The sequence below is a fragment of the Eriocheir sinensis genome, unplaced genomic scaffold, assembly GCF_024679095.1.
Source record: "Eriocheir sinensis breed Jianghai 21 unplaced genomic scaffold, ASM2467909v1 Scaffold1420, whole genome shotgun sequence".
NCBI lineage: Eukaryota > Metazoa > Arthropoda > Malacostraca > Decapoda > Varunidae > Eriocheir > Eriocheir sinensis.
Window position 1 is genome coordinate 27,713 of NW_026110763.1, and position 15,709 is coordinate 43,421.

The 15,709-nt window shown below is 40.1% G+C and overlaps 2 protein-coding genes across 2 annotated transcripts; one reads left to right on the plus strand and one right to left on the minus strand.

The window, feature by feature from the left end:
- The first annotated feature begins 7,975 nt into the window (after window positions 1-7,975).
- Window positions 7,976-11,169, plus strand: LOC126990025 (putative nuclease HARBI1). The gene is made up of 4 exons (XM_050848599.1): window positions 7,976-8,900; window positions 10,025-10,339; window positions 10,472-10,523; window positions 11,089-11,169. The coding sequence occupies exons 1-3, from the start codon at window positions 8,062-8,064 to the stop codon at window positions 10,482-10,484; spliced, it is 1,167 nt and encodes a 388-aa protein (XP_050704556.1). The 5' UTR covers window positions 7,976-8,061; the 3' UTR covers window positions 10,485-10,523; window positions 11,089-11,169.
- LOC126990024 (tol-Pal system protein TolA-like) lies at window positions 10,979-14,410 on the minus strand. The gene is made up of 4 exons (XM_050848598.1): window positions 14,314-14,410; window positions 12,823-12,830; window positions 12,289-12,413; window positions 10,979-11,447 (listed from the first exon to the last, which is right to left on the minus strand). The coding sequence occupies exons 1-4, from the start codon at window positions 14,408-14,410 to the stop codon at window positions 11,006-11,008; spliced, it is 672 nt and encodes a 223-aa protein (XP_050704555.1). The 3' UTR covers window positions 10,979-11,005.
- Window positions 14,411-15,709: the final 1,299 nt, after the last annotated feature.

The window sequence follows — 15,709 nt, forward strand, 5'->3', positions numbered from 1 at the left end:
GCGTTAGATGTATTGACACAAGATAAGAGTCGTTGTTTATCACATGCTAGCACTATCAGCGCATAATGATGGCCCTGTATACGTAACCACCTGTGTCAACCATATTACCGTATATCTGTCTCCCATGATAAATGACCAACGTCACACTGTGTGACCAATGTCTGTTTCTATAAACACTAAAATAAGCTATATAAGTATATAGTAGGAAGGGGATATCGGTACTGGTAGGTGTATGGCATCTCTGGACATCAGGGCTACCAACATGTGATACGTCGGACACCAACATTTCACTGACGATCGAACTGTTGTCCAAAAAGTTTCACACACATTGTGCACCGATACTTTTGCGATCCAGTGTACCTCTTCCTATACTCCTCTCTCCATATGTTCGTCTTTTAAATCCATTCATCTATTTCTTCCGTCTGGTAAGCCGCTATTTCCCCTCATCCATCCATCACTTTGCTACGCCAGCCGATACTTCTTTTCTCATGCATTATTTTTTCCTTCCCTATGTACTCAGCTTATCCCGCGGTTACCTTGCCACTCGGTCCTCCTACCTACGACCGTCTCCTGTTTACCCTCTAATAGCACACACACACCACACACACACATGCTCCCTCCTCCTCCTCTTCCTCCTTCTCCTCCTCGTCTCCTGCAGCTCCGGGAATTACTTTAGTATGCAAACGATTTTTTGATCAACCAAGCGTTTAGGTGGCGATTTTATATTCGGCCCTTATTGAAAGCTACGACTCCCTTAAGACTCCTGAGCACGGGTGTTGAGGCAATATTCGCTGGCATCTATTTACATCGCGGACGAAAACTACCCTCGTATGAAAGCCGATGGACAGATTAGATAAGCAGATTTAAGGAGATAACGCGATGAGGGAGAGTTAGGCAAGCATGAAAGTTGATAGCAGCGACGCAGGGCCCAGAAAAAATGCGCAAATGAGAGGTGCTGAAGGAGGGAATGAATATACATCGTCTCAATGGGTAATATAGATTAAATTAGTAGATCATGGAGATAACGCGATGGGGAGAGGGAAGTCAGCAAGCCAGTAAGTAAGTATGAGACACGCGGAGGCCGGCCAAGGGAAAAAACTAGCTAAATGAAAGGTAGTGAGAGAGAAAATTAATATACATCGCCTCATTTGAGTATTACATAGATGATGAGATAAGAGGATTAAATAATGGAGCAGTAGGGAGGGAGAGTTGTAGGCAAGTAAACAGAGCAGACCAAGCGAGGCAGTACAAGGGAGGAGGAAGAGGGAGAGGAGATGAAAAGGACGAAGATGCTAGGACGAAAACACTGATAAAAGGAGACATAGAGGAGAGAATTAATGTATATGTACTTAGCGCTTCATAGGAAGACTAAATAAGTAGATTAGAGAGATGAAACACGATAGATAGATAGATAGAGAAAGACAGACAGACAGACAGAGATAGAGAGGACGAACGAACGAAAGAAGAACCAGAAATTAAATAGAAAATTAAGTAAAAAAATGGAAGAGAGAGAGAGAGACAGAACGACAGACATAGAAGACGGACAAGCGAAAACCCAGACCCCAAAAAACGAAAAAAAATATATTGAAAAAAAATTAAAGGAGAAGATGAAGCAGGGGGAGAAAAAAGAGGAGGAGGAGGGGGAAGCAAGGAGGAGGTAGGGAAAGGGAAAATGAATATATATCGCCTGCTTGAGTAATATTCGTGGGCGTCGTCCCGATACCACCGAGACTCCAGGCCCCACACATCCCCGCCAGCCGGGGCGTGACGTCATCAGGACTGGTGTTCAGTCCCCGTTGCAGCGCAGCAAACATACCAAGTTCAAACACAGCGACCAGCGACTCCGGCGGCGGCCAGTCTATTTGTGCATGGATATTCAATATGCCCAGTGCTTGTGTTGTCCCAAGGTGCAAGGGAAACTATAAGAAAGGTCCTAAAGTGCATGTGTTTGGGTTTCCAACAGACAGTGACTGTAAAGAGAAGTGGATACGAGCTATTCGGAGGGAAAACTTCTTTCCCAGCAAATATAGCAAGGTAATTGGTTTTGAGATGGTCCCTTGTATAAAATTTCTTGCTATTGGTGAATTTATTAATTGTATGTATGAGTTGGCAGACAGGGTGTGTGCCCCTCGTCAGCAATATTACCTACCTACCGTAAGTACTTGTTCCAGCATTTCAAAACAAGCTTAACTCGGCATTATGTCAAATTCTGTATGAGGTAAAACTTCCGTGCATGACTGCCACTGTTTTTCTGGACAGACCATAATTAATTTTCCTTTAAACAGGTGGTTTTCATTTTGGAGACTTTTCCTGGGCAAACCATTAAAAAAGACTCCTTGATCACCCCAGTCTTTGCAAAAATCCTCATCACTAAATGTAGTCACTTGAAGGCATTTTTTGGTTAAATAACATATCTGAACTATCACACCTAATCTCTACATAACCTAACAACTAACAGGGGGGCTTCGCCCCCCTCGACCCCCCATGGGGGTTAACGTATCTGAACTATCACACCTAATCTCTACATAACCTATCGACTTATTATTCTTACCTACTGTGTTTGTATGTAGGTAGGTACTTCATATTGGTTTTTACCCAGTATTGTTAGGTAGTGACATGTCAGATTTTCTTACTGATTTTGAAACATCATCAATAACTACCATTTCTTATGCTGCTTATGCTGACAACTCACTATACATTTATGCTTATGAGTCTTCAAGGCTTTGTAAATTAATTATAGGTATTCTACATACATAAAGGCATAGTATCCCAATTATATAGATTTTTTTTATTCTAAATGTGTGCCCTGTCTTATATTCATACTGTATCATGCATTTTCCTGTTCTGCTCTGCACTGTGTTACAATGTGTGTCTGGCTTTACATTTAAAACTGTGAGATACCATTTTTTCCCTGCTCTTTAATGTGTCACAATGAGTGTCCGGCCTTGCATTTAAATTGTAAGATGCTGCTTTCCGTCCTGCTCTGTTCTGTGTCACCTGTGTTGCAATGTGTCTTGCGTTACACTTAAAATTGTAGGATGCAGTTTTCTGACTTGCTCTGTGCTGTTACAATGTATGTCTGCTGTCTGTCCTTACATTTAAAATTGTGAGATACAATGGATACAGTGTTCTGCCCTGCTCTGCTGTGTCACCTGTGTTGCAGTGTGTCTGGCCTTACATTTGAAATTGTAAGATGCTGTTTTCTGTCATGCTCTGTGCTGTGTCACCTGTTGTTACAATGTGTATCCAGCCTTACATTTAAAAATGCAAGATGCTGTTTTCTGTCATGCTCTGTGCTGTGTCGCCTGCGTTATCTGTGTTGCAATATGTGTCCGTCGCTTGTGTCTCAATGTGTGTTTGGCCTTACATTTAAAATTGTGAGATGCAGTTTTCTGTCCTGCTCTGTGCTGTGTTTTCTGGGAATTTCTTGTCACTTTGCAAAACGTTCATGCACTAATATCACCCTTGCAGGTCTGTGAGTTACATTTCAAGCCAGAGGACATTAGGTGGGAAACTTCTTACTTTGATCAGAACACTGGTAGAAAGGTTTCAGTTAGGTTGGAAAAGCCTTATCTTCATGATGGAGCAGTTCCTTCACTCTTACCAGGCTGCCCATCATATTTGTCTAAAACAACTCGGTCAAGAGAGTCCCCAGACTCCAAAAGGAAACGAATTGAGGAGTCTGCACTTCAGGCTGCATTTGCACAAAGTGCAGCAGATCATGAAAACTACTGGGAAGAAAAAAATTTAGTACCATTGATGAACTCCTTGGAAAGTTAGACTCTTTGGATAGAAGCTATTGGTCAGTGATCAAACAAGAGGAAAACCTTCTGATCTGTCACATCATATATGCTCCACATCCTAAACTTATACAGTCACTCTTGGTCAAAGCTGATTGCAAAGTGCATGCATTTACTGGTGATGTACAAATTCAAAAGATAGGAGATTATGCAGTTCCTTCATCTGTTACTGATATTAATGTTCTTGAGCACTTACTGGGAAAATTGCGTACTCTTGACACTGGTGAACAAAAGATAATCCACCGTCAGCAATTACTGTGATACAACTAGTACTGTCATTTCTGTCCCTTCTGCAAGATCAGTCTTTCAAGCACATCCGTGCTCTAAAATTTGTATGTGAACAGTTATACCTAATGACTCTGACAAAGTTGAATTATTCATCTGAGCTCATGGTTTTGCTTCACTCTTGTACCACTGCTCTCCTCAAGGGTACAGGCTATTGAGGGACACAGGAACACTTATTTTACCTAACTACACCTCACTCAGAAAGCTAACTTTATCAGTTCACTTGAATCCTGCACTAGAACAAAATGAGAGCCATTTCCTTATGTATATTAAACAAAATTTAAGTTATTATCTACACTTGACAAAACTGTAACTCTGATGTTGGATGAAATTCATTTGAAGCCTTACTTTGATTACAAAGGGGTAATGTTGTGGGATCAGCATTTAACAGTACTGAAGCTGCAACCAGTGCATTTGTCTTTATGATAAATAGCATTTGTTCAACCTTTAAGGAGGTAGTCCACATCATTCCTACAAAGCTGATAAAGGCAGAAACACTGCATTCTCTTTTAAAGCAAGTGATCATTGGCTTAGAAGAGATTGGGTTCAAAGTAATATGTGTAGTGACAGACAACAATGCCATCAACAAGAAAGCTTTATCATTTTTTGCCTCACCACCAACTGTATCCATAGTATATCCACATCCTGCACAGAGTTCAAGGCCTCTGTTTTTCTTATTTGACTCTGTACATATATTGAAATGCATCAGGAATAACTGGTTAAATAAAAAAAATGCAGACAGATGTATGACATTCCCACAGTTTAACCTCAGCAGCAATAGCAAAAGTGTAATAAAAATACTCAATGCTCCCTTTGCCACCTTGCAGAAACTTTACACCCTTGAAGCTGAGTCACTTCTTAAGCATTCATATAAATTAACACTGAAAGCCTTGTCTCCATCCAACCTTGAAAGACAAAATGTAAACTTAGTTTTACAAATATTTAATGAATATATTATTGAAGCACTGATAACATTTGGTAAAACAAAGTGCTTACCCTTAGTTGATGATGTTGCAGAATATATTAAAATCTTTTGCAAGTGGTGGGACATCATGAATGTTAAAACCCCATTTAAAGGCTGTAGACTTAAGAAAGAATATGCCACTCCCCTAACTGATGCTGCTGATGATGAAAAGTATGTGTTTCTGAACAGTTTCTGTGACTGGCTTGAAATGTGGGATAGTATGAGGAACTCTACGGGCAAGTTAACAAAAGAAACATTTGCAGCCTTAAAACATACTACACATGCAATGGTGGAACTAACAAGTTACTGTATAAATGAATTGAAATTGAAATATGTTTTACCTGGCAAGTTTCAAACTGATAATTTGGAGGCCAGATTTGGTAAATACCGTCAACTTGCAGGTGCACAGTATAATATTTCAGTAAGACAAATGTTTGAATGTGAAAAAAAATTAAGAATGATGTCAGTCTTACACCAAGGCAGCATTAATTTAAAGAATTTGGGTGAAACTAATTGGGAAGGCTTAGAAAATCAAGATAATCTGCGTGTAGAAGACTTAGGGCTTTTAGACGTGACAAGGGAAGACACTGAAAAATGTAAAGATGTCCTTGCTGTCATAACATACTTAGCTGGATACTGCTGTTATGCTGTCTGCAAAAAAATGAAATGCCTTTTCTGCAAAGATATAGTAACTTGTACTGATTTAGCTGACACACTGCCTGAAAACCATAGCTACATTCAAGGACTTAGTAGAGGCTCTCTCTTATATCCAGATGATATCACAACAAACATTGTAATGTACAATTATATAATCATTAACAAACTAGCAAAGAACCCTTTATTTATACACTCGATGAACCAACGCAATCTGGCAACAGAGCTTACCCTAAATGCTTTAGCAGAGGATGATGCTCTTTTCCACAGTGATGTCTGTGGCGGTGGCCATAGTACAGAAAAAGTAGAAAAGATGATAATCTGGGCATCTACCAATGCACTACTAAACAATTTCTGTGCTAGAGAAAATAACAGTATTGTAGCTAATAAGGATGTGCAAAAGAATCGAAAACTAAAGACATTAATGAAGTAGTATGTAGAGGGAAATGAACATGGAATAAGATGGAAAAACTCAGTGTAGTAAATATTACAGCTAAGCTTCATTCTAAATGCTCATGCCAAGGGTAATATATTATGTTTGTTCTCATAAAGTACAGTAGTGCAAATTAACATGGAATAGGATGGAAATACTCAGTGTTGTAAATATTACAGCTAAGCTTCATTCTAAATGCTCATGCCAAGGGTAATATATTATGTTTGTTCTCATAAAGTACAGTAGTGCAAATTAACATGGAATAGGATGGAAATACTCAGTGTTGTAAATATTACAGCTAAGCTTCATTCTAAATGCTCATGCCAAGGGTAATATATTATGTTTGTTCTCATAAAGTACAGTAGTGCAAATTAACATGGAATAGGATGGAAATACTCAGTGTTGTAAATATTACAGCTAAGCTTCATTCTAAATGCTCATGCCAAAGGCAATATATTTTGTTTGTTCTCATGAAATAGGATTTTATACCTTGGAAACAGTATCTGTTAGAATTAGATATCCTCATGACCAAAATTATACTCACTATTAAAGGTGATATAGGTAATGACACTCTCTCTCTCTCTCTCTCTCTCTCTCTCTCTCTCTCTCTCTCTCTCTCTCTCTCTCTCTCTAACACAGCACTTCCCCTATTAATCATTAGGTATAATGATTTTCATACATCAGATCAGATTTCCACGTTTGATGTCATCTAACCATACTAATCATCCCTTTTCCCCGTACAACCTCTTGCAAAATATATTTTTAGTAATGCAACACTATTTCCTAACTCTTATAAACATAATGTATCATCTTGACTGCCCGCCTTTTCTTTCCTTCCTTTCATACTAATCTCTTAAAAAAAGTAAACAGGATAGCAAATGTGTTTATAACTATTATCAATGAGATACATTTAAGCTTTCAGTTTCATGCAATAAAAGATGATATATATATATATATATATATATATATATATATATATATTTATATATATATATATATATATATATATATATATATATATATATATATATATATATATATAATTGATACAAAAAGGAATAATTTCTTATACAGCTATTGCCAAAGGAAGAAAGAGGCATTTCCTTTTGGATGCCTGCCACTTTTTTTTTTTTTTTAATTATTACTCTGCCGACTCAGGATGGTGATCGGGGTGTCCAATAAACTAGCCCTAAGGGGTCAAATAATTCTCTGTTTGTTTCCGTGTGTGTGTGTGTGTGAACAGAGAGAGAGAGAGAGAGAGAGAGAGAGAGAGAGAGAGAGAGAGAGAGAGAGAGAGAGAGAGAGAGAGAGAGAGAGAGAGAGAGAGAGAGAGAGAGAGAGAGAGAGAGAGAGAGTTACAAGGAGTTGCAAGGAAGATAAGTACTCCAGAAGGCTTTATGACCCGTACAAGGGAGTACTGTGAGACACATAAGTTGGAAAGACATGCCCAGGTGAGATAAAATCTACAATCCAGGTAGCACCTTGTCGAGCCGCGTTTTGAGAGAGAGAGAGAGAGAGAGAGAGAGAGAGAGAGAGAGAGAGAGATTGATTCCCATACATTTTGTGTTATTCTCTCTCTCTCTCTCTCTCTCTCTCTCTCTCTCTCTCTCTCTCTGATGAAAAATATATAAAAAATGGAGAGAGAGAGAGAGAGAGAGAGAGAGAGAGAGAGAGAGAGAGAGAGAGAGAGAGAGAGAGAGAGAGAGAGAGAGAGAGAGAGAGAGAGAGAGAGAGAGAGAGAGAGAGAGAGAGGAAGGGGGAGGCGAGCAGACAGCATAATAGGCGCGCGGGATATCTGAACACCAGTCCTGATGACGTCACGAGGGATGTGTGGGGCCCGTATTCTACATACCGTCATAACTTCTTCTGACGGTCATAGCGGAACAAAATGGCGCATTTCAGACATAACTCCGTCAGAAACTCTTATGGTCGACCATAAACTCTTATGGACGACCATAAAATTGCGCGGGACGCTGAGGTCGGGTTCACCCTGTCATAACTCTGCTTATGACCGTCAGAAGCGCGTCAACATGGCAGCCCCACGTCAACACGCTCCCCAGCCTTTTCGAAGAAGAGACGTACTGAACGAGCTCAGCGATGCTGAGCTTATCAGGAGATACAGACTTGACAAGGAAGGTATATTGTACGTCACTGATCTTGTGAGGGAAGCCTTGTCAAGTGACACCAAGAGGAGAAACCCACTCACCCCGGAGATGAAGGTGATCATCACACTGCGGTATCTTGCCACGGGAAAAATGCAAATGTGTAGCAGCGACGACCTCGGCCCATCACAGCCCAGCATCAGCAGAGCCATCACCCAGACCATTGACGCCCTTGCAAACGTCAATATTCTCAAGCAGTTCATCAGCTTCCCCACCACCCAAGACGTTACTGAGGCGAACAAGGCAGACTTCCTCACCATTGCAAATTTTCCCGGGGTTATTGGTGTCGTTGATGGGACACACGTAAGGATTGTGGCACCAAAGGAGGAGGAAGACGTGTTTGTCAACCGCAAGGGATATCACAGTATTAATGTGCAGGTCATATTCGATGCCAACTATCGAATACTGGATATCCTAGCGAAGTGGCCTGGCTCAGTGCATGATGCACGTATTTTGAGTGGCTGTGGAGTGGCAGAATTGTTCCAGAGAGGGCATGTGCCACCAGGTAGTCACTTGTTGGGAGACAGTGGCTATCCCAGCAAGCCATGGCTCCTGACACCTTACCTGCGACCTCTGCCTGGACCTCAGTCACGCTATAATAGGTGAGTAGATTGTCTTTATTTTTCTTTGGGGTATCAGTATAGTTTCTTACAATAAACATGTTGAACGTGAGATCCGCTAAAAATTTTGTAGAGTTGACACGCCACGCACTACCAGGTGTAATTAGCAAACTGACCCAATCACAACATTTACCTATTATATAGAGAGTTCGGATAATAGGTTAGGCTAAGTTTCGACTGATCGAAAAAAACTTAATTATTTAGGTTCATTTTAGAATAATAATAAAAAATGAAAATAGCAAATAAATCAGGAAAGAACTCAACCTAACCTAGATTAACTGGCAACAAAAAATACACATATTATATCAGCTTAAATAATAATTAATGACGTTAATAATAAGTACATCAGATTTAAAGAAAATAATACACCTTTGCACCTTCAAATTTAAAGAAAAAGATCTTTAAATGAAAAAAAATTGTCAGAATTTTAAAGAGTTGATTTTCCTAGTAAAAAAGTTGACCTTCAAATTTAAAAAGTTGACTTTTAAATTAAAACACTTGACTTTCAAATTGCAAAAGTTGACTCAAATTTTAAAAAATAGATTTCAATTTAAAAAATGTAATTAACCCGGTAACAGCAACGGGCCAAATTTGTGGCTTTACCGTGTAGCAGCGACGGGCCAAATTTGTGCCATGATATAAACCCCTCAAAATAGATGATACATAATCTGATCACAAATGCTTTGATATATATTATGAAATGGTTTGCGTGAGGGGTGATTTTTTCTCATTTTGCTCGCCTGGAGGGACCATTAACCCGTGGGCTTCGGCTATGGGAAAGCCGAGAAGTGCCCGAGAAATGACAAAATTACTCTGCATTTTGAGACTAAAAAAAGAGCATGGAATGTACATCAGAGTACTCCTCTCATAACCACAGCCACGACTCGTCAAAGCCCTAAAAAGGATCTGTCGACGTTCTCGGGTTAAGAAACATGATCCCCGCTGCTACCGGGTTAAACTGAAAAAAAATTGTCAAGGACAGTCAAATTTAGTCAAGCAAAGTCAAATTTAGTCAAGCTAGGTATGGCAAGTAGTGAATTTACCCATAGTTAATGGAACATAAGTACTTAATATTGACTGCCATTATCATATGTATTTTCTTTTAGGGCCCACAAACGGACACGGAGTGTTGTGGAACGGGGAATAGGACAGCTCAAGCGCCGCTTTCATGTCCTACACAGCGAGGTCCGAGTAACTCCCCCGGTGAAGGTGTGCAAGCTGATACATGTATGCGGCATGCTCCACAACATCTGCAAGGACAGGAATATTCCCATTCCTCTCGATGCAGCTCAACCTAACGCTGAAGAAGTGGATCTTGCCATGGCACAACCTGAAGGTGTGCAAGTTGTGCCGCCACTTCCAGCTGGTCAGCGGAATGAAGGTCGCCTGTATCGAGATGAATTCTGCAACTTGCATTTCCAGTAAGTTGGATATTTTATATATATATGTTTTTCGAATTGAATCTGGGAAACACTCATTTCTTAAGAATCTGCATTATTCTGTAACATTATTATTATGAAACTACCCACTATTTAATTTGTTTTTCGTTCTAGCAATGAAGACTGAAACCCGTTCCTCAGCACGACTGGACAAGTACATGCCAAGGTACTGTTCCACTTGCATTAATAAAGTAATCAATCTATCAATCAATTATAACCCATATTCCTTTTGTAAACATTTGCAAATTAACATTCCCCTCTTTGTTGTCAATACTCTAAAAACACTCATAGTACTCCTTCAATCTTCTTATACCTTCCACACTTACGATTACATTCCTATTCACACCCTTTACATTCATAGTTCATACACACCTTTTCTTTCTTTTCTCAAGCTCCCTTCACTTCCTTCAAGAACATCTCCCTATTATTCTGAAAGTCATTTCTCACCTTCCTTCCTAGCTCTTCACACATTGCCTTTTTATTCTCCATTAGTGTTCTTTTTGCATTTTTTTTACATATTCATTTTAATCTCTTTTTCCAGTGCATTTGTACACTGTATCATTCCTGCATAAGCATAATTAAATTAGTACAACTAAGGTTTCACAATCATAGAACTATGTGCATCCTTTTCTACTTTTATTAGGCATATTATATGTTTTTCCTTTCCTTTTCAATTTGTAACTTGAGCAAAATTTGTTTAAGACGCATGGCTTCCGCTTTTTCTTTGGCAGCTGCCTCCCGTGCCCTTTCAGCTGCCTCCTGCGCCCTTGCAGCTGCCTCCTGCGCCCTTGCAGCTCCTGTGAAGGACCGAGCACAAGCCGCCACCTCCTCTGCGGCTGCCTTCATGGCCCGTGCAGCCTCCTCCCCAGCCTGTGCAGCTGCTGCTGTAGCTCTTGAAGCTACAGCCTCCTCCTCAGCAGCTGCCACCTTTGCTTGAGCAGCTGCTGCATCATCCTCAGCTGGCACCTTCCCCCAGGCACCCCCCTCAGTTTGTGGCTGCAGGGTGGGCTCAGGCACAATTATTACTGTTGGTGCCTCAGCACCTCCCTGACCTACAGTGAGCTGGCTCGCTGGCTCTGCTGCGTCTTCACTGCAAGTAATGTATAAAGTCATGAAATGGGTGTACAAATGAGCAGTTATAAACTAATGCAGATCTGCCAAAGGGTATCTTTTTCCTTTCATATACTAGGGAGTAAATATGGCATAGTGTTATGGAAATGGAAGGCATACTCATACTAAATTAACGACAATCAATAAGGTCTAGAAGAGTTGCATATCTTTGAGGGGATTGATATTAAGAGGAGGATTCAATGAGTTCTCGGCCTAACAAAGAAGGAGTGGAGACAGGAGCCCGCCAATGCTGTAACATGTTGGTATAGGTTCCAACAAGTAATGCATGGGCTGGCATCCTTTCAGCATTTTCTATTGAGTTACACGGTGACTTTTCATAAGTGATTCACCCACCATTCTTCAGGGATGGAATTTCATAATTGAAGACGAGATTGGAGAAGTGCATCACACTCAAAGGCGGTTACGTTAAAACATAAAAAAGTAAGTGGAGTGAACCTTTGCTCTATTTTTCCTCATTCTGAGGTAGGCCAAGAACTCATTGAATACACCTTAATTGAGAAGTACTATGAACCAAGGTAGGATTGCATCAATTGACAGAAGTTGCTGTAGCTTTGACGTTACCTGCAGGTATAGTTAACTTGAACTAAAGCCTTTAATTAAACAATCTATTCCAACAGTAAAGATATATCTCTCATATGTTCTTTCCAAGTGATGAGTTATGTTTCTCGTGTTTTGTAACATACTGGTTGAAGCAAATGACAGGCTTTTATTACTTTTGCTAAGCAGAACTGACTATATTTAAAAATGAGAAGAATAGAACTAAAGAGTGTACTTCACAAATTAAACAAATAGATACATACATGTCGACAGTCCTTTGATGCCCAAGGTCATCAATCTCCTCAAATCCCGTGATGACCTTGCTGTCTTGCCCCAAAACGTCCCCGACAAGTTCATCAATGGGGTCAAGGGAGGGGTGGAGGGCCACCTGGGGAAAAATAAAAATTCATGTATTTTTTGCTTTTTTCCCCTTCTACTAAAGCACTACATTAGTGTCTTCTCAGAATGTAATGCTAAAGTGGATTATGACAGGTACTTTACTGAGATGTTATAAAACTTGTTTTTGTCTCCTGCCTGTAACTTGACCTCTCTCAACGAGTGTATCAAGACACCTCTCCACCCGGAATTGACCTCTCTTTTGGCTAATCTATAGTATCTTCTGTTGTGAGAGCGGCAATTAGTGGGCTTTTTTTCTACACTTTTTGTTGCCCTTGAGCCAACTCTTTGTTGTAAAACAAAATTATATAAAAAAAAAAATAGCTGCTGCACTCCCACCACTATTCAAGGTTGTGTGTGTCAGAAAGGAGCATTTCTTCCTCTTTCATACTTTATCTTACAGGCATCTCTGATGAAAGAAAGTACGAGTAATAAGGGTAAGAATGGACTCTACATAATATTCATTACAAACTTAAACTGATTTACCCATATATATAGACTAAACGAAAATTTATGGCAAATAGCATCCTGTTTCTTTCAATACAAAACTACTTCAATGTGATTGATTTCCATCAAGCAGTTGTCTGTTGATGGCAACAAGTATGGGTATTGCAACATACTTCTATAAATATCCATGTTTATATATATATATATATATATATATATATATATATATATATATATATATATATATATATATATATATATATATATATATATATATATATATATATATATATATATATATATATATACACACACACACACACACACACACACACAAGACTCATTTTAGTACCGTGCCAGTAATTCATTACCTACCAAATGAAACATCACTAGCTCTTCATATATCTTTTCTACAAACGTTCAACAATCATGGAAATGCTTTCAAAATCCAATTCAAGGACTATTTATTGTTGAAAATAGGGGATAATATTCACGGAAGCGTAGCCCCCTATGGCGGCGGCCGCGGCGACGATGCAGCTGGTGTTGTGAGAAATACCTCCTCGCAGAAATAAGACATACAGCAGCTGGTGTTGTGAGAAATACCTCCTCGCAGAAATAAGACATATATATGTGGGGGGGGGTCCATGGGGTGGTGCAGCCCCCCCTGGTTAGAAGGGGGTGTCGAGGGGGGTGATGCCCCCCCTGTTAGCAGGTCGTAAAGTTTGGTTGGAGAAGTTTAAATATGCTCTCCCACCCTAAACCCTCTGCGAGATATTTTGCAGCTGCACCGTCGCCGCGGCCACCGCTAAAGGATGCTACTCTTTCGTCAATATTATCCCCTATTTTCAATAATAAATAGTCCTTGAATTGGATTTTGAAAGCATTTCCATGATTGTTGAACATTTGAAGAAAAGATTTATGAAGAGCTAGTGATGTTTCATAAGGTAGGTAATGAACATATGAACGTTGGAGTCTGCAAGAGGCCGGTAGGCCTAAACAAGGCAGCTCCTTTGACCCTAAGCTCCCGTGTATCTAACCCCACCTAGTATCGCTGTCCATGAATTTATCTAATCTATTTTTGAATGTGACAATTGTATTGGCACTCACCACATGACTGCTAAGCCTATTCCACTCATCCACAACCTTGTTGGTAAACCAATTTTTGCCTATGTCCCTGTTGAGTCTGAATTTATCCAGTTTAAACCCATTACTTTGTGTCCTACCAATACATACTGGCATGGTACTAAAATGAATCTTTACCATATATATATATATATATATATATATATATATATATATATATATATATATATATATATATATATATATATATATATATATATATATATATATATATATATATGATATTCAAAGTGCTCAGAATGAGACAAAAAATGTGTAATGGGTGTTTATCAGTTAAAGCTAATATATGAAAACTTACTTACCAGTTCCATTCCGATGATCTCGAGAGTTCTTCAGCTTCATCCTTGACTTAGAAGTGATGGTGAACCATCGCTTCTTTACCTCTACGGCCGTCCTCATGGTGGAACTGTCCATTCAGGTCGGCCGTAATCTTCGTCCAGACATCGTGTTTCTTTTGGTTGGAAACACCAACCGTCTTGAAGTTCCTCTTCAAAACGTGGACTTCGTCCCTGTATAACATAGCCAGCTGGAGAGACTCGTCGTCTCCCCAGTTAGCCTTCCTTTGACGTTTAGGTTGAGGATCCATGCCGTGAGTAAACACTACCGAACAGCTGAGAGGGCGGTACATTTGTTTACACACTTTTCAACGGGAATACGTTTCCGCGCATTTTCTCATAACGAATTTCTATTTTACCATTTCTAACTTCCCCAAAAGTCATAATATGAGGTCAAAATAATGTAAATCAAAGAAAATGATGTCAATAATATATTATATTCCATAAATTTAAAGTTAACAAATTGTGAGCCGTGCGTTCTAGCGGCTCACGGTGTTGTTGATTTACTGCGCTATGGCCGACGACAAGAAGAAGAAGAAGAAGACTTCTGACGGTCATTCTACTGACGGTCATAAATTCTGTTAGCTATGACGGTTAGTTATGGTCGACCATAAGCACTATGTAGAATACGGGCCCTGGAGTCTCGGTGGTCTCGGTCGTCCCCGCGCCAGAGAGTAATACAGCGCCGGGCCAATGCTTTATCCACGCCAGCCCAATATTTAGCTCTAAGTGGACGGTATTACGGGAGGCTGCGGGCCGGCGCTCCACTCTTTCCCGACATAATTAGATCGTAAAGTGAGGGATCCAATCTCGAGCTTATCTCCCTGACGGGGCTTTGAGGGAGACTGCGAAGACAAGTAGGAGATGACGAAGGGAGATGAGCAGAGAAGAGGGATGAGGGAGAGGGATGCAGGTGAGGAAGGGAGATGAGACGTGAAGGAGAGAAGGATGGAGGGAATTATTGTGTAAGGGAGGAAGGGAGAGGGAGGAAAGGTTGTTGTGAGGAGAGAAGAATGAAAGTAAGAGTAGGAGGGAGGGAGGGAGGGAGGGAGGGAAAAGAAGGAGGAAGGGAGGGAGAGGAAGTGGTAAAGAGATGGAGGGATGGAGGAAGAGGTAGAGGAAAGGCACGATAAGTAAGAATAAATAAGAGAGATGAAGGAAAAGGAGAGAGAAGAGGGATGAGGAAACAACGGATAGGTAAAAGGGAGGGAGGGAGGGAAGAAAAATAGATGAAGGAGAGAGAGCAGATGAAGAACTGGAGGAGAAGAAGAAGAAGGGCAAGAACAACACCAAGAACAAGAAGAGGATGAAGAAGGAAAAGAAGATAGCGGGGAAGAAGAGCAGAAAAAAGAGAAAGAGAGGA